Genomic DNA, 19,966 nt, shown 5'->3' on the forward strand with positions numbered 1-19,966 from the left:
TTTTTCTTAGTAGTTTTAGTGTCATTTTTTAGAGAGTTTCAAATTAAGCAGCTTTCAGAATCTAAAAACTATTTCGATTACATCATTGGGAGGTATATCAATAAAAAAAGCAAGATATATTAAATTATGGCAACCTTGATTATTACACTGTCCTACAGATGCGGAATGCCAAGAAAGTGGTTTGAAACACTAATTTCGTTTCCGGTTATGGCCTAGTTTTTTTTTCCAAACTACTTCCAATTGCTCCACCTTGGTATTTCTAAGGCCCAAAAATGACGTGCATAGGGAAAATTTATAAAAAATCAAAACAAATTAGCAAATTATGTAAGAAAAGAAGTCACCAAAACAATTTTAAACTTCAGCCCTGTTTTTGGTGTCTGTGAGCGTGAATTAGGATGACCTGCATGCCTGTTTGACTTCAATAATTGCAGACAGCCCTTTCAGTTGGTTAACTTAATTTGCCTTCTTTAAATCGTCAATAGAATAGAGCAAACCATATTTTCCCTCAGAAGCTCCTTAATAGTAAAAAATTACTTCACTTTCATCGGCAAAGCAGACATCTTTTCTCCAATAATTTTGAAAGTGAACACGTAAGTACATAAGTAAGTACACGTAAGAACACGTAAGTACATACACGTAAGTACATAAAATAGCAACTGGCTATTCGTAAATCAGATTGTCAATCACTTAAAACAATTTTAAGCAAAGCACCAAGTGATGATCCATTTTAGACTATACAAAAGATAATTCAAAAGAACATACAGAGATACAGTAAAGTTTAACAAGAACAGAAGAGGGGCTCAACCCAGTATGTGCAAAAGCCTGAATTTGGAGTGTTTTCATGTCTTTTGGTAATAAATGTGGGTTTATGTGTACATTTTGCTTCATTGTCAAACAGTTCGTGGTATCAAAGTCTAAGTAAGAAGCAACGCAGCTCAATAGTAACCGGTACTCTAATAAGGATTTTGGATATCAATAAGCACATCAAAAGAATTGACTTTTTATGTATATTCAAAATATTCAAAATTCATTACGTTTGATTTTCCAAATCAAACAAAAAATTTGTAATGTTTACTGATAATTACAATGATTTGCAGTGTTTCCGGATATAAGTGGGGCTACCAACCCCAACCTCTTCTCTTCATGAACAGTGCCGTTGTAATGAAGTATTGTAATGTTGTAATGAATGTTGTAAATGAAGTGTTGTTCTTATGCGCTTTAATAAGCTAAATACGGCATTGTCATTGATATATTTTTATTTATCATACTGTCTGCGTGGACACCGGAATATTTTCATACGGTACCTTTTCAATATACTTTTGACCTTCTTGATTTAGTACGTGGTTTTTTATATCTGCATTGCTGGTGTCCCTCGTGTACTCCTAATTTGCAGAAAAAAAACTACATAAGTACCATAAGTGATTACTTCGACTACACTTCCGTTCCATTTATAACCATAATGAAATGAAAATATCGAAAATTTAGTAAAGCTCTTAATCACACTGAGTATTTATCAAGAAAGGGAACTAAACGTTTTTTTTTGCAAATATAAATAGAAGCCAGCATATTTCAGTCTCACATTCAGAAGCCTTTATCAATTTATCAAGGAAAGAGATAAAAAAAAACAAACTTAATAAATTAAGATACATAAGAATAAGATCCTCCCCCCTCAAATATTCCCCCCCCCCAAACGAAAAATCCCCTGAAAACGTCTGTACACTTCCCAGTAACCATTACTATATGTAAACACAGGTCGAAGTTTGTAACTTGCAGCCCCTCCCACGGTTACTGCGGGGGAGTAAGTCGTCCCCAAAGACATAGTTATTGGGTTTTTCGACTATGATGAATAAAATGGCTATCTCAGAAGTTTGATCTGGTGACTTTGGGGTGCCCTCCAATTTTTTTGGTCACTTAAAAAGGGAACTAGAACTTTTAATTTCCGTTAGAATGAGCCCTTTCTCGACATTCTAGGACCACTGAGTCGATACGATCACCCCTGGGGAAAAAACAAAAACAAAAAAAAACAAATAAACACGCATCCGTGATTTGTCTTCTGGCAAAAAATGCGAAATTCTACATTTTTGTAGATAGGGGCTTGAAACTTCTATAAAAAGGTTCTCTGATACGCTGAATCTGATGATGTGATTTTCGTTAAGATCGTATGGCTTTTAGGGGGTGTTTCCCCCTATTTTCTAAAATGACGCAAATTTTCTCAGGCTCGTAACTTTTGATGGGTAAAACTAATCTTGATGAAACTTATATATTTAAAATCAGCATTAAAATGCCATTCTTTTGATGTAGCTATTGGTATCAAAATTTCATTTTTTATAGTTTCGGTTAATATTGAGCCTGGTCGCTCCTTACTACAGTTCGTTACCACGAACTGTTTGATTAAAACTATTCATGTTCAAAGAGTAATTTAGGCACTATCGCTCTGTATTTTGAAATGAAATAGACGTAAAAGAAGAATTTAGACATTTTTTTTTAACATGTATGTTTTTTTATGCGTGATCTTGATTGTTATTTGAATTTTAGTTTTCGATTATTATAATTTTGTAATTAATTTGAAAATTAATTAGGTTTTTATTTGTTATAACATCATCAGCAAAGCAACAAAGAAAAATGACGTCCGAGGTCTAATATACGTTTACAAAAATGGTGTTTCTTTTCGTTTTACAGATTCTAAACTGTATTCCATTGAAAACAATATATAGTTAGAACAGTTTAATTTTTATGCGACATATCTTAGATTTTTTTCTGAGGAGGCATTATAATTTGTTGAGAGAGGGGATGTTTACAAAAACATAAAACGCGTCAAAATTTCTTTATATTCATTTTGGTAGCTTTCAACGAGTGAAACTGAACATTTGGGCGATCGCCTTGGAGCTGTGGGCTTGGAGTTGTAGCTCAGTGGCAAAATGCACTCTAGATACGCCCTTGAGTTTTCATTTAACAAAGCATCCGTTTTGTTATTTTGGTTTACGGCCTTGATTTTTCATTTACGGCCTTGAGTTTTCATTTAACAAAGCATCCGTTTCGTTATTTTGGTTTACGACCTTGATTTTTCATTTACGGCCTTGAGTTTTCATTTAACAAAGCATCCGTTTCGTTATTTTGGTTTCAGTAAAGCGCCAATAACACTGGAGATATTTTTGGGATACAAAGGAGACGACCTTCCAGTTCATGTATCTAGTAATTTCTGTTCATTTTGAGGTGGAGTTGAATATCAGTTTTATTTTTGGTACATTATAAGTTCATTATTGGCTTAATTTTTTAGTCTAATATCTGTTTGTTTTAACTTTAATATCTGTTTTTTCAACTATAAGTGGGGTCCCAAGTTCATATATCTGATAATTTCTGTTCGTTTTGAGTTTGAGTATAATTATAAGTGACAAGCTTATAGGACGAACCAATAATAACAAATAACTCACAGGAATAAACTTATTATTAAGATCCAGTAATAAGTTCATTATTGGTTTCTTTTTTTTTTATTAAGTCTAATATATGTTTTGATTAATTTTTAGTTCACTCTTTTTTAAAACTTCTTTTAGTTTATTTTAACTTTAATATCTTTTTTTAACTTTAACTGGTGTACAAGGGGGACGACTTCCCAGTTTATATATCTAATAATTTCCGTTCGTCTTAGTTTTAGTTGAATATCAGGTTGGTTTTTGGTACATTATAAGCTCATTATTGGTTTCATTTTTTATTAGGTCTAATATCTGTTTCTTTTAACTTTTAGTTCGTTATCCATTATAATTTTTATTAATCTTTTTGCTTTGGTCAAGAAATACCCTCGCTCTTTACTTACTTCACTGTTTTTTTATTTAATAGAATAATAAAGCAACTTAAAAACTTTTGAACAAGGATAAATAAATATCACAACTACTAATAGCATTAACAAGTCACTGTAGTACCAGGCCAGCTAAGACCCACACAGCTGCGCACGCTCGTCTCCACCTGCGATCTATTTGAAGCTTAACTCTTCACCCCTTCCCGTGAGGTTCAAATTTTCTTTAAATCCTTCCTTATCACCTGAAATCATCTCACTCAGATACAACTGGGTACAGCATTTTGTTAGGCTTCAGATGGATGGCTTAAAAGCACTGTCCTTGCAATCTGTCGTCCTTCATCCGTAAAACGTGTCCTAGCCAACCAAAACTTTCTCTTATTACAGCTCTAAAAACTAGGATTAAAGAAAAAAAGGTTTTTTGAACTGAAAAAAAGGAATAACATTAAAACTTAAAACGAACATAAATTATTACGTATATGAGAAGGGTTGCTCCGTACTTAATACCTCACTCTTTACGCTAAAGTTTGAATTTTATCTCCAGTTATTTCAGAATTACTCCTGAAACACAAGAACTGTTACATTAACAGTTCTTTAAAAGAAAGTTTCTTTAAAAGTTCTAAAAAACTATAGCGTAAAGAGCGCGGTATCGAGAAGGTGGCCCTCCTATAAGTTATAATTTCTGTTGATTTTAAGTTTTAATTTTGCTCCTTACTTTCAGTGGGAAAAACTTATGTTTTTAAAATTTAATTTCTTATCGTTTTAAAGTAATGCCGGAAAATCCGACCCCCCTCCATGGAGAATTCCCTTCCCACAAGAAAAAACCCTCCAAGAAAAGATCCTACCACATACCCCCCCCCCCTTCCCCCCAAAAAAGAATGTCTGTGTACTTTCCAGCAACCAGTACTATATGCAAACAATGAGCGAAGTTAATGGCTTGCAGTTCTTCCCCCGGGGACTGCGGCAGGTCAAGTCATCCTCAAAGATATAGTTATTAGATCTTTCGACTGTGCTGAAAAAAGGTATCTCAAACTATTATCGGGCGACTTTGGGGAAGAAAGGGCCTGGAAGAGGGCCTAGTTGCCCTCCATTGCTTTGGTCACTTAAAAGGGCACTAGAACTTTTAATTTCCGTTATAATGGCAGATGATTTAGAATGGCATCATCTATTAAGAAGAACACTGGAACTTTCAAATTACAATCAAACGAGCCCCATTCGAAGTTTCTACGACAGCTCGTTCTATACAAAGTGCCCTGGTCTAAAAAAAATAATAAATAATACATTGTGCCAACATCGTTCTTACTTAGGCAGCGCTATAGCGCTGCCTATGATAAAATTTACAATCTTCAGTAATTTCTCTTTTATTTTGAAATCATAATTAAAAACTTGCCTACCATACTATGAGCATCAAAGGGCTTATTATTACTCGAATAAACTCTAATATTATAAAACTACTACTATGAATATATAATGCCATATAATACTATAAAATACATATATTATAATGCATTCTATGCTACAACATATAACACTATAAAGAACAAAACTTTTTACGAGCCTTATTTGTAAATCTAAAAAACATACACACAGCATCATTATCCCTATTAATGAGACCCCTTGACTTTCTACCAGTACAGTTGCTATGTAGGTTTAAATTTAGGCATGATCAGCCCTTCTAACAAGTCGAAACTGTTGCCATCAGGATGAACCTCCACGACGGTGTTGTCTGTTACTTGAACTAGCAGATACCCATAGTTGTCAATTCCTAGAATTTTCCCCTCGTGTAAGAGACCATTTTCTGATTTCAGCTTCACAGGTGACTGGCTAAAAAAGAAAAGGGCAAGATAGTAATATCAATTGAATAACTTTCAGCAGCTAGGCTTAAATAAAACTTTTTGTATGCGTAAAACATGTGGACTATTCCAATATTGAATAATGTGTACAATGAACAAACATATAAAGCTAAAACTTTTGAATATAGTTGAAAATATTTTCGGAGTGGGTAACAAAAACTCTTTTACTAAAGAAAAAAAAATCCAGACTAATCCTGAGAAATAAGGAGCAAAAAAGATGCATAAAATATAAGCAAAAAAGTAACATATAAATAAAAAAAGATGCTTGATCCGAAGTATAGCTTTGAAAATGAACAGAGCTATTAATAAACAATTAATACCTCTGACAGAAAAGCGTATTTTATAGTTTAACAGGAAACGTCTATAGGAAAGATTATTTTAGACCTCAACAGGAAATAATTACAGGAAATTGCAATTTAAGGCCTTAACAGGATTTATTAACTTAACATTTGAGCTTTAGAAGCCCCCCTCCATTCTCAAAAATTTAAAGCTAAAACTCCTGAATAGTCCAAAATATTTTTGGAGTCTCAAAAACTCTTACCAAAGAAAAGAAAATCCAGACTAATCATGAGAAATCGGGAGCAAAAAGATTACGGGAAATGTTATTGTATGCGTTCACAGGATACACTTTTGAGCTCAGAAGTTCAACAAGTTTCGACTTGTCATTCACTCAGAATTAAACCATACTCATATAGAAATGTATGTATCTGATCAAGGTTACCTATCTACTCCTACTCAAACAAGTATCCCCGTTTTTATTAGAGAGATGAGCAATTATCCTGTACATACACAAATCAATCAGGTGAAGGTTCAAGATAAGAAATTTTATTCATTTCCAACAATATTGCTTAAACCACAACCAATCAGAAAGAAGATGAACAGACGGATAGAGATAGATGGACAGAAGAAGGACATATACAACGAACACATTAGGCGAACAGAAGCTAGAATCAGTGGAACTGCTCCAGTGTCTTAACGTTCTCGGTAAATTCTGTAACTGCCAAAACGCTCGGTAAAATTACAATCAGATTTTCGGTACATACGAGAGGGTCAGTGGCAGTTCTGACCCCTCTTACGCCGGGGTAAAATCTTGATTAGTGCCCCCCCCATCTCCTAAAAAGTTTCATGCCAAATTTTAACAAAATCTTCCATTTATTAGCAAAACTTGAATACAAAATATCACCAATACATTAAACTTCGGTCTATATATTTTTATTTTCTAGGAATGGCGACGAAGATATGAGAAAAACGAAAATTTCAGATTCAATTTGGTTACTGCCAATGGCGCCCTCTACTTTATTTCAATAAAAATAAACTTTGAAAATTACAAATGACGTTAAATCATTTATTTGAAATTTTACGCTTCTAAAATTTCTGCACCAGGTTGTTGCGAGAAAAGAGACATTTGCATGTTGCATATGTAAGAATTTGTAGCCCGTTTGCGTTGGGTGGACAAAAAACAGAGCAAGGAGAAACAGGTTTCCCTCTCCTCTCGCCATTCACACTCTGAGATCTCTGAGAAAAAAATAATTGAAATGAATAACCACAAATGTTGTAAAACGATGCTTTATTGACAAGCAGATGTCTGACTGATTTTTTGTTTCTAATTAATTTTGACTGATCATACTTTATTTAAGTTATAAGTATCAAAACTTTTCTTAGCTCTACACTTCTAATCTAACTACTGTATTACTGTATTAATAATCTGTATTACTGTAAGATACAGTAATACTGATTTTGTTACTGTTACGTTACAAAAAAAGGAATCAGCAATATAATTTGAAGAACATTAAGGATAAATCTTCGTTCGTGCTCTACCTCCCTTGAAAAGAAAACAAAACGTAGAGTCACAGAAATTCAAAATTAGTTTTTGCGAGAAAGTATTCACGATTTCTTAACCTTGTATATGGGGATAGCATATAATAAAAGCTATATCATTTATTGGTTTTCCTAGGTTGTCTAGGTTGGCAAGATGCTATCCAAATTTTATTCACCTTTGGTTATTAAAACTAGCAAGCTACTAAACTGATTTTAGATCGTGATGAGCAGAGGCCTGGGTACCTAAGGTGAGTTCTAGAGAGAGCCACATAGTCTTGGCATTAGACAATCATTACTGCACTCGGCTCATAGAAATTCAAGATTCAAAAGCTCTGCATTACACGATAGTAAAGAGTGTCTCAAAAAGCCCACCAGGTCTAAAAACGCCCGTTATTTTTATTTATTGTTGCTGGCAACATTATTTTGTATGTTTTGTTATCACTGAATGTTGAATTTGTGTTTTGGTAATGTGCTTTTATTTTCCAGGTTAAAGTCTTTGGTGTATAGTCACGGAAAAATCATTTGATTTATAGAAGATTCAGATCCAGCGTTTTTTCTAAGACACCCTTTATTCCTATCCTACCTCACAAAAGTACCCCGCTTCAACTGCTTATTGTCTCCAGTAGTATATGAAAATAACCCTGGGACAAAAAGGTAGGAAGGAAATATCATTTTCAAATATTTCAAAATGTGAAATGCACTTACCCCATGGAAAACACACCCAAAGAAGAGGCTTACCGAAGACTGAAAAATACTTACTATTACAAGCCCAAAGAGACAAATCTTGAAAAAAAAACAGTGGATCTAAGAATTAAATGAATATTCCTAAAGGGGATAGAAAGAAAAATATTTAATACCTGACAATTTTGAAAAAAGGTAAGACTCTAAAATCAGAAGAGACTAAAAGGGAAAAGTCAAACCAATGTATAGAATAAGGAAATTTTAGCATGAAAAAAAAGTTCGACTTATAATTGAAGTCGTCTAGGAAAACTTCAGGTATATGAAACAGAAAAAACAAACACGATTTGCACTTGTCTGTCTGGACAGAACTACCAATCAGAACAAGAGCATAAAAACCATCAAACCCATAAATGGAATGATGAACTTTTCTTCCAGAATCTATATCTTCTTTGTCGTGATAAAGAGGAAGATTAATCTTTGACAGCATAAAAGAAAAGAAGAATTTCTAAAATCGGAAAAAAATTTTCATTTTAAATTTAAACGAAAAATTTAAGAAAATTCATTTGATAAGTGATTTATAGTGTAATGAATCAGGTGCATGGAACGTTTTGGCCAGTAGCTAATGCAACCAATAAATTTTCAAATGTTAATCATTGGGGCAAGATTTTCCCTAATTCTAGTCATAAAAATTGCAAGAAAATAATTTGCATGACAATGTAAAAATAACATTCAGGTAAAAGCAAAAAAAAGAAGAAGAAAAAGAGAGGCGTCTCGTCAAACAGATAGGATGGCCTTAAGAAGATGGGAAGGAGCCCATGCTAATACTTTTGATTTTTAACCATATTTACTCAGCACAACGTTCTCAGCGTAATCAACTCAACAGAGGGAACTCAATAACATGAAATTAAACAGCACACCGACAATTCAACTCAGAATTTCTTAACAAGGGTAATTCAGTATAATGGAATGTTAGCCCAGTCAACATAACAGAGAGAACAGAGACAACAAAACAATTCAGTGACGGACCGTCAAATACAGAGCAACAAACACAACAGCAAGAAAGTTAACACAAAACGGAAGATCCAACACTGGGAACTGAGCCTTGGACTACTCAACACAAAAACTCAACATACCAACCATATTAGTTTTTTGTCAATTATAATATATACATATATATATATATATATATATATATATATATATATATATATATATATATATATATATATATATATATATATATACGGAGGAAAAAGGAAAATACGGAGCAATAAACGAAAGAAAAAAAGAAAAAAAAGAAAAATACACACTAAGAGCGAAAAAAAAACCCACTTGTTTTCTTTTTTTTTAACATCTTGTTTTTTTTTTTTTAGAAAAAAAAAGTACATCTTAACTACTGGGCCAGTACCGACAACCAAGGATGGTTCAACTTCGTCCAAAGAGAACTAAAAGCACGAATTTGGTTTTCCACAGCTGTAATGGGGTCAGCAATACTGACTTTTCCAACTAAATAAGGGTTGCTGGTCCAAGGGGAAAAAAGTAAAGGACCTTTTGCGAACCGGAAGAAAACTGAACGTATTTTTAACTTGTCAGATTTTGTGAGCATTTTTCAAAACGGCGATGCGCACAGATAATGAGATAGAGCAACAGAGTTGAAAAGTTTCGACAGAAGATGGCTGTTGAAGCGTGACTTATTATTTATAAAAGACGCATATGGTGACCCAACTCAACGTCCAATGTGAGCAGTTTATAGTTGTCGCTTGTGCATTATTAACAAACCAACTCGAAGATCGAGGTAGGTGATATGATCTACTGGATTAATCCTATTATTTCCGAGAGGAATATCCCCAGGCAACGCTTGCTTCCAGTTGAAGAATGCAACTTGAAACTTGTTGAAGAATGGACTTTTTAGCATTGAATGAAGACCTAGGTTTGCATACTCAGATTGTAGCGTTGCGAAAGTTTCGTTAATGCGGTGGATAGTGTGGTTCAAATTCAGAATGTTGTCTGCATAACATACGAGAGATAAATTAAGACCGGCAAGAATGAAAGAGATGGGAACAGCTGACTGTGCATCAAGAACTCGGTTATTGAAGAGTGAAGGGAAAGAAACAGAGCCTTGACGGGTACCTTTTTCGACGTTGACAAAAATATCAGGGGTTGGAGCGTAGACTTGAGAGCCGTCAGCTTTACATGATGGGTGAAGAATTAGGCAAACTTTAAGACGAGAATGCATGTCTCAAATGGTTCTGATATATGAAGGGCTCACTCCACGTTATGTTGCATGGAGTAGCATAGCAGCCTGAATGAGAGAATCGAACACTTTACGAACATCGTGCTCGACTAACAGAAGAGTTTCACCTGACCCATCAGCATCAATCAATGCGTTCGCAACAACCGACAAAGCCTGATATTTATATCACGCTTATATATACCAGTGCTATATATACACCAGCACGCGATACATATAAATATATATATATATATATATATATATATATATATATATATATATATATATATATATATATACCAGTGCTATTTATAACGTAAAATTAAATTTGGCAACCATGCAGTGAAATAAAAACTTAAATTAAATACTATTCTTATCTTGTCGTATCATTTTAAGCTTTAAAAAAATTGATGCTATTTGACCGCTAGTTATTACTCTGTATGACAGGTAAGTATGCGTGAATTAATTAATCTTTATGGGGAGGGGGGATACGCAAGGAATAGGCAGCTTGTACTGACAACACAAGGAATAATTTTTAAAATCTTGAAATATTTTGGGAGGCGGTGCAGGCCTTTGGTCAGAAGTCCAAAAACCCTTAACCCAGTTTGCGTGACTGGTTTATGATCAGACACAAATAAGTGCAAACAGATCTTGCAAGAGTTCAAATGAGATAATACGAATTTTTCTTAGACTAAAATAGATCCTATTAATCAAGATCAAGAGGAAGAACTTTAATTCCACTTTATACGGTATAAAAGAAAAGAAAAATTGACATGATCAGAAAAACCAACCTAAATCCTGTTTTAAGCTAAAAAAGTAATTTCCAGGTAATGCACTTGTTGAGTGATTTATAGCCTTATGAATAAGGAACAAGGAAAACTTTGGGCCATAAACCAGTAGGCTAGTGTATCGAAACAGTTACAAATAGTATAGTACGTTTTTTTGATAAAAAGAATAAATTCTAGTATTATAAGCTGACGAAGTTACTTGCATGGTCAAATCAAAGAAAATACTCTGAGTTAAAGAGGAACTAAAATAGAGTTAAATAGAGGAGCTCTGAGTAAAAAATTATTCCAGTAAAGAAAAATTCTTATATTTACAATTTATTAGATCCTTTTCTCAAATGTCCATTGCATTTCAATCCAGGAAACTGTTTAATTCAAGCTATTCAATAAAAGCCATAGACCTAAATTTGTTAAAATCTTTTAAAATAAACTAGAATACACATTTGGGATTCTGAATTCGGTGAAAATACATGACAATTTTCCGAAAAATTTCCCCTAGTTTAGAACTTTTAACTCTTTTCTTTTTGTTAATTATGTCCAAGAGGCAGAAGTATTACTTTATACAAAACTTAAAAACTTTTATGTATGCTGAAAATGGTCTGCGTTGCACAAGTACCCATCACCTGATTTACTGCCTTAGGCCTGGAGTACAATGCGTGGTTGGGGGCAAATCATCCAACGCTTCCTGTGTTTTTCCCTCGGATTTTTCCAGGTACCCATTTAGAGCTGCGTTGACTCTGGCAGAGCTTACAGAGTCACACCATTGACCCCTATTCCAAACCAAATAGCCTGCCGCACTAGGACTTGCACTTATCCTCAGGATTTCAAGTCTATTGCGCTACCCATTCGGCTATGACGGCTCAAGTAATAATAATAATAATAATAAGCTAATACAATACTAAGCTAATAATGACAATTTTTTAAGTTCTAAGAATAATAAGTTTAATAATAATAAGCTAAATAAGTCTTAAGAGAAGAACAGTGCGATTTTAAAAGAGGTAGAGGATATGTCGACCAAATTTTCACTCTTACGTTAATAATTGAGAAGTGCCTGATTTGTCAAACACCTTTCGTCCCTAGTTTTATAGATTATGAGCAAGCGGTTCGACTATGTTGATAGAAGAGTATTAACAAAGGTCTTATCCTTGTAGAGTATACCAGACAAATGCATTAAGGTGATTAGTGCTATGTACGAGAATAATAATAAGATAGGAAATAAGGTTAGCAGCTGGTTTTGTATTAAATCAGGAATTAAGCAGGGTTTTGTACTATCCCCTTTATATGGATCATTTTGACAGACTTTGTCTTAAGGAGCACCCGTTTTTATTGTGGCCTTGTATGTACGTAAAAATTACCCTCATATATAAAGAGACCTTAATTTGTGTCTGCCAGAGCTGGGGAGAAATAATTAAGTGAAGCACAGATCCCACCCATGAAACTATATAAACTGACAGTAAGTTTCAATGTTACTATGCAAAGTTTCTATGTCACTACATCTCTGTTCTATATACTTACAATTTCTATGTTGCTGTTTATTACTATGCTTTCTTTCTACGCTCTTGTGTTCTATGTACTTATTATTTCTATATTACTTTTTCACATGTTACTATTAATAGTTACTATTTCTATGTTACTACATAATATGTTACTATATAAGTTTAAAGTTGCTATATAACGATATTAGTAAATGTGTATGATGACCGAAACTAGATACAAATGCAAGCTTTTGGAGTATTCGAAAGAAAAGTAACCCTTTTCTGTCAAGACAATAAGTCATAGACTTATTCTTGTCTCTTCTTCCACTCTTCTTCTTGTTCTTGTTCCACCATCTTCTCGGTTTCCCACTCAGATTTACATTTTGGAAGGGCTTGAGTATATACAAATTCATTTATCGTTGGTATTAGTCTGTCATTGAGCATAATATATTCAAAGACAACATAAGCAACTTTCAAAGAGCCACATTTACAGACAGCATTAGTCACTCTAACTGTTCTTTAACTGATTATCAATTAGCTATTGAATTTTATAGAAAAATTAGAAAAATTTTATAGAAAAACAGAGCCACATTTACAGACAGCATTAGTCACTCTAACTGTTCTTTAACTGATTATCAATTAGCTATTGAATTTTATAGAAAAATTAGAAAAATTTTATAGAAAAACAGAGCCACATTTACAGACAGCATTAGTCACTCTAACTGTTCTTTAACTGATTATCAATTAGCTATTGAATTTTATAGAAAAATTAGAAAAATTTTATAGAAAAACAGAGCCACATTTACAGACAGCATTAGTCACTCTAACTGTTCTTTAACTGGTTATCAATTAGCTATTGAATTTTATAGAAAAATTAGAAAAATTTTATAGAAAAACAGAGCCACATTTACAGACAGCATTAGTCACTCTAACTGTTCTTTAACTGATTATCAATTAGCTATTGAATTTTATATAAAAATTAGAAAAATTTTATAGAAAAACAGAGCCACATTTACAGACAGCATTAGTCACTCTAACTGTTCTTTAACTGATTATCAATTAGCTATTGAATTTTATAGAAAAATTAGAAAAATTTTATAGAAAAACAGAGCCACATTTACAGACAGCATTAGTCACTCTAACTGTTCTTTAACTGATCATCAATTAGCTATTGAATTTTATAGAAAAATTAGAAAAATTTTATAGAAAAACAGAGCCACATTTACAGACAGCATTAGTCACTCTAACTGTTCTTTAACTGATTATCAATTAGCTATTGAATTTTATAGAAAAATTAGAAAAATTTTATAGAAAAACAGAGCCACATTTACAGACAGCATTAGTCACTCTAACTGTTCTTTAACTGATTATCAATTAGCTATTGAATTTTATAGAAAAATTAGAAAAATTTTATAGAAAAACAGAGCCACATTTACAGACAGCATTAGTCACTCTAACTGTTCTTTAACTGATTATCAATTAGCTATTGAATTTTATAGAAAAATTAGAAAAATTTTATAGAAAAACAGAGCCACATTTACAGACAGCATTAGTCACTCTAACTGTTCTTTAACTGATTATCAATAAGCTATTGAATTTTATAGAAAAATTTTGCCAAAGAAAATTGCTTTATGTAACCATATCTTAGGTTTTGTCGTGATATCTGTAACTAGTCAGATATGTCTGATGACAATAGATTCAATATAATGCTTCAATAGTGTTTATAACTCTATTAGTGTTTATAAACTAGTGTTCGTAACTTTATTACTGTTTATACTCTATTTTTCAGGTCGTCTTTGGTTAGTTATGTTGAATTATCTGGATATACCCTTTAATCAAACAGGTTTGTGGTAATGAACTGTAAGTAAGGAGCGACCCGGCTCAAAAGCAACCGAAACCCTTAAAAAATGAAATTTCGATACCAATAGAAACATCAAAAGAATTGGCTTATTATGCTGATTTTCAAATATATAGGTTTTATTAAGTTTAGTCTTATCCATTAAAAGGTACGAGCCTCAGAAAATTTGTCTGATTTTTCAAAAAAAGGGGAAAAACCCTCTAGAAGTAACAGAATTTTAATGAAAATTGTATCATAAGATTCAGCGTATCAAAGAACCCTACTGTAGAGGTTTCAAGGTCCTATCTGCAAAAAAGTGGAGGTTTGTAATTTTTACCAGAAGAAAGATCACGGATGCGTGTTTATTTGTTTTGTTTCTTTGTTAGCTTGTTTTTTGTTTCCCCAAGGGCAATCGTATCGACCCAGTAGGCCTAGGACATCGGGAGAGGGCTCATTCTAACTGATATGAAAGTTTCTAGTGCCCTTTTTAAATCACCAAGAAATTGGAGGGCAACTGCCCCCATCTCATACCACTTTTTTCCAAAAATTGTCCTATCAAAATTTTAAGATAGCAATTTTGTTCAGCATAGGTGAAAGACTGAATAACTATGTCTTTGGAGATAACATGACCCCCTCCCCAGCTCCTGGGGAAAAGTCTTTAAATTATAAAATTTGCCCATTGCTTACGTATAGTATTTGTTATTGGGAAGTATGCATACATACTTCCGGGTAAATGTCCAGCGAAAATTTTCGCCAGGATTGAATCGTTCAGAATATATTTCCATAGAGAGGGGGATTTTTCCGTGGAAGTGGATCCAGATATCCTGACGTTGTTTAAAAAAACGATCAGAGATTAAATAAAAAGAATTTTTTTTTCAACTGAAATTAAGGAGCAACATTAAAACTTAAAACGGACAGAAAATTATTACATATGTGAGGGGGTCGCCCCCTCCTTAACACCTCACTCTTTACACAAAAGTTTCTTAATTAGAAGAATACGTTGCTTTTTAAAGGGCCGAAAAATTGTGCCGAAAAGCACAATCTTATTTCTTTTATTATAGCTCTAGAAAGAAGGACCGAACCACATTTTCCGTACAGCATATTGGTTGATATACTGTCAGTCAATCAAGTACCTAGAATTGTCCTTAGACTATTTCTCTGGCAATACTTTAACAAAGCTCATCCTTTCGATTCTTAAATTTTCAATTCATGAGTGGAAAATTTTCAAGTATAGTTGAAAATTTTCAAGTATAGTTGAAAATTTTCAAGTATATTACTGTCAACCAGCGTGTTTTCCCCAGGGAGACCCTTAACAGCTTGACTCTAGTTTGGCATTGTGGAGTGACATGCATGAGAGGAAAATTTTCAAGTATACTAGTGTGTGATCCCCGGGGAGACCCTCCAACAAGGCTGACTCTAATTGTAAAAAAATCTAGATGTAAAAAAATTTTATTTGTCCCAGATCTATGCAGCCTTTCGATTCTGTACATTGAAAGGCTGGAACTTTCTTTCAATTGCAAAAACAAAACTATGCTTCACGAAAACACCCTACCTAGATAAGTGAAGCTGTCCACTTGGTCAATTTTCTTGCTGCCTAGCATCACCACTCCCCTTATTGTTCCCAACCTAAGCGACTTAGTCTTATTAGCATCATTTTTCAAACCTATTCTTTCACTCCTCGCCATAAATACTTCCAAAAATTCCTTGATTTTGCTAGAATTTTTATCTAGGACACTGAAATCATGCATAACCCAAGTATAGGAAAGTTTTGCCTTCCCGTTTGATACCATATTCTTCCAGTGCCTTTGCCGTGTATCTTAGGACAAAGACCATCGGAATATAGGATTTTGTATGATTGTAAGGAGAATCATAGAGTTTAGATTTGAAGTCTTTGAGACTTAAATTATACAGTCTAGATTTGAAGTCTTAGATTTGAAGAGTTAGATTTGAATTAATGGAATTTATTTTCAAACAGTTCGTGGTAACGAACTGTAGTAAGGAGCGACCCGGCTCAATAGTAACAAATAGCTACATCAAAAGAATCGCATTTTAATGCTGATTTTAAATATATAAGTTTCGTCAAGTTTAGTCTTACCTATCAAAAGCTACGAGCCTGAGAAAATTTGCGTTTTTTAGAAAATAGGGGGAAACACACCCTAGAAGTCACAGAATCTTAACGAAAATCACACAATCAGATTCAGCGTATCAGAGAACAGTACTGTAGAAGTTTCAAGCTCCTATCTACAAAAATGTGGAATTTTGTAATTTTTGCCAGAAGGCAGATCACGGATGCGTGTTTATTTGTTTGTTTTTTTTTTTTTTGTTTTTTCCCAGGGGTGATCGTATCGATCCAGTTGTCCTAGAATGTTGCGAAACGGCTCATTCTAATGGAAATGAAAAGTTCTAGTGCCCTTTTTGATCGACCAAAAAAATGGAGGGCACCTAGGCCCCCTCCCACGCTAATTATTTTCTCAAAGTAAACGGATCAAAATTCTAAGATAGCCATTTTATTCAGCGTAGTCGAAAAACCTTATAACTATGTCTTCGGGGACGACTTACTCCCCTACAGTCTCCATAGGAGGGGCAACAAGTTACAAACTTTGACCAGTGCTTACATATAGTAATGGTTATTGGGAAGTGTACAGGCGTTTTCAGGAGGATTTTTTGGTTGGGGGAGGGGTTGAGAAGAGGGGGATATGCTGGGGGAACTTTCAATCGAGGAATTTGTCATGGGGGAAGAAAATTTCCATGAAGGGAGCTCAGGATTTACTAGCATTATTTAAAAAAAAACAATGAAAAAATAAATATGAAAACGTTTTTTTTCAGCTGGAAGTAAGGAGCAGCATTAAAACTTAAAACAAGAAGAAATTATTACCCATATTAGGGGCTCGCCTCCTCCTAATACCTTGCTCTTTACGCTAAAGTATTTTTAGTAATTTCAACTATTTATTCTACGGCTTTTGTGATTCAGTGGTCATTCTTAATGAATTGAGACAAAATTTAAGCTTTAGTGTAAAGAGCGAGGTACTGACGAGGGGGAGAACCCCCTCATATATGTAATAAAAACATGAGAATACAAAAGTTCTTTACGTAAGCTAATTTATAAGTTACGTATATCTTTTACTAATAAAAAGATTCGTAAAAAGTTAAAAGGTCTAGTTGCCTTTTTAATTAACCAAAAAATCGGAGGGCCACTAGGCTTCCTCCCCCGCTCTTTTTTTCTAAAAATCATTCGATCAAAATTATGAGAAATTATGACAAAATTAAAAAAATAGGAAAAAAATATACAAATTTCAGTTTAATTATTCCTCTGCGGAGAGCCAAAATCAAAACATGCATTGATTCAAAAACGTTCAGAAATTAAATAAAAAAACGAGTTTTTATTAACTGAAAGTAAGGACCGACATTAAAACTTAAAACGAACAGAAATTACTTCGTATATGAAAGGGGCTGCTTCCTCATCAACGCCCCGCTCTTTATGCTAAAGTTTTTTACTGTTTTAAAAAGAAGAGTTGAGAGAAAGAGTCAAACTTTAGCGTAAAGAGCGGGGCGTTGATGAGGAAGCAGCTCCTTTCATATACGAAGTAATTTCTGTTCGTTTTAAGTTTTAATGTCGCTCCTTACTTTCAGTTAAAAAAACTTGTTTTTTTTATTTAATATACATTGAGGGGGATACGATTCGCCTGAATTGTGTAATGTTTCATGTTTGGGAAATTCTTGAGGATTGTTGTAGCTACCCAATAACGCAAGGACCAGAAAAAGGAGAGCATGATGAAATGTGACGTATTTGAAAAAAATAAATGGTGTTGTGTTTTTTTTTCTATTTATGTAAATGTAGTGAAAAGTGTTTTAAAGTGTTTTAAGAAAAGGAAAAGTATTTTAAAGTACGAAAATGAATATGTATAGTAAATTTGTATTTTAATGTTATATGTTATAGACCTAATGAATGGGAGCAGTCCGTTGTTGCCGTGGGTAGCTAGAATGTGAATTCTGAAATTTTTCTATTGTAAATTATCGGATGGAGAATCGTATGAATGGGGAAATAAAAAAAATAGGCAAAATGTAGATAAAATGTATTAGGAAAGAAAAAATTAGGTAGGCTATGTGAGGAATTAGAAAGATAGAAAGCTATGGAATGCCGAGTAAGAGGTAAGGTAGATAGGTAGTAAAGTAAAGGAAATGATAGTGAAACAGTGATGAATTAGATGACAGTTAACCTGGGAGACGTAGAGTAAAAAAACAAGAAAGAAATGTGATTTATTTCTTATTTCTTTTTCAGGAGTACTAAAAAAAAAACAAAAAAAAACAAAAACAACACCCAGTTTTTGGTTGGGAGAGGGGAGTTGAGGGGAGGGGGTTACGTGGTCGGATCTTTCTATGGAGGAATTTATAATTGGGAAGAGAATTTGCACAAAGATCTTTGTGCAAATTGATCACTAGAAGGATCTTCTAGCATTATTTAAACAAAAAATGAGAAAATAAATAGGAAGTTTTTTCAACTGGCAGTATGGAGCGAGCAGCAGTAAAACTGAAAACGAACAGAAATTATAACGTGCATAAGGGGGTTCGTCTCCTCCTTAATACCTCGCTCTTTACACTAAAGTATTTTTAGTAATTTCAACTATTTATTCTACGATCTTTAGGATTTAGAGATCATTCTTAAAGAATGGGACAAAATTCAAGCTTTAGTGTAAAGAGCAAACTATTGACGAGGGTTCGAACCCCCCTTATATACGTAATAAAAATATACAAATACAAAAGTTCGCTACGTAAGTTAGTTCGTAAGTTACGTATATTTATTAGTAATAAAAACATTTGTAAAAAAACAAAAGATCTAGTTGTCATTTTAAGTAACCAAAAATTGAAAGGCACCTAGGTCTCCTCACCCACCCCCTTTTTTTTATCAAAATTGTCCGATCAAAACTACGAAAAAGCTATTTAGCAAAAAAAAAATAATAAGCAAATTTCGTTTTAATTATTCATATACAAAACAGGCATTAATTAGTAAACGTTCAGAAATTAAATACAAAAAAACAAGTTTTTGCAACTGAAAGTAAGGAGCGACATTAAAAATTAAAACGAACAGAAATTATTTTGTATATGAAAGGGGCTGTCCCCTCCTCGACGCCTCACTCTTTACGCTAAAGTTTTTATTGTTTTTAAGAGTAGATTTGTGAAAAAAAGTCACCCTTTTGCGCAAAGAGCGAGGCGTCGAGGACGGGACAACCCCTTTCATACATAGAATAATTTCTGTTCGTTTTAAGTTTTAATGTCGCTCCTTACTTTCAGCTGCAAAAACTTGTTTTTTTATTTAATCAATTACAAGAAGCATCACCAACCTATCATCATGAAAACAAAAAGAAGAAGAACCCAGGAAAGGAGTTACATCCAGGATATTTCACTATAGCCCAAATAACTCTGGATAAAAGAAAGAAAAGAAGAAGAATTTGAAATATGAATTAAAAAAGCATTTTGTATATTTTTAATACTATAG

General features: G+C 33.4%; 1 protein-coding gene and 1 long non-coding RNA gene across 2 annotated transcripts in view; one reads left to right on the forward strand and one right to left on the reverse strand.

Annotated features, from left to right (window-relative positions):
- LOC136029885 (uncharacterized) overlaps positions 1-15,098 on the forward strand; it is a 55,186-nt gene extending 40,088 nt beyond the window's left edge. Inside the window, exons 2-3 of the long non-coding RNA XR_010618132.1 lie at positions 7,948-8,115; positions 14,425-15,098. This is a non-coding gene — a long non-coding RNA (uncharacterized LOC136029885). The remainder of the gene's footprint in view (positions 1-7,947; positions 8,116-14,424) is intronic.
- LOC136029880 (biotin--protein ligase-like) overlaps positions 5,272-19,966 on the reverse strand; it is a gene marked incomplete in the record, with an annotated part of 100,159 nt that continues 85,464 nt past the window's right edge. Inside the window, 1 exon segment of the mRNA XM_065708359.1 lies at positions 5,272-5,614. Coding sequence (XP_065564431.1) covers positions 5,431-5,614 — 184 coding nt within the window.

The sequence above is a fragment of the Artemia franciscana genome, chromosome 8 (assembly GCF_032884065.1).
Source record: "Artemia franciscana chromosome 8, ASM3288406v1, whole genome shotgun sequence".
Lineage (NCBI taxonomy): Eukaryota > Metazoa > Arthropoda > Branchiopoda > Anostraca > Artemiidae > Artemia > Artemia franciscana.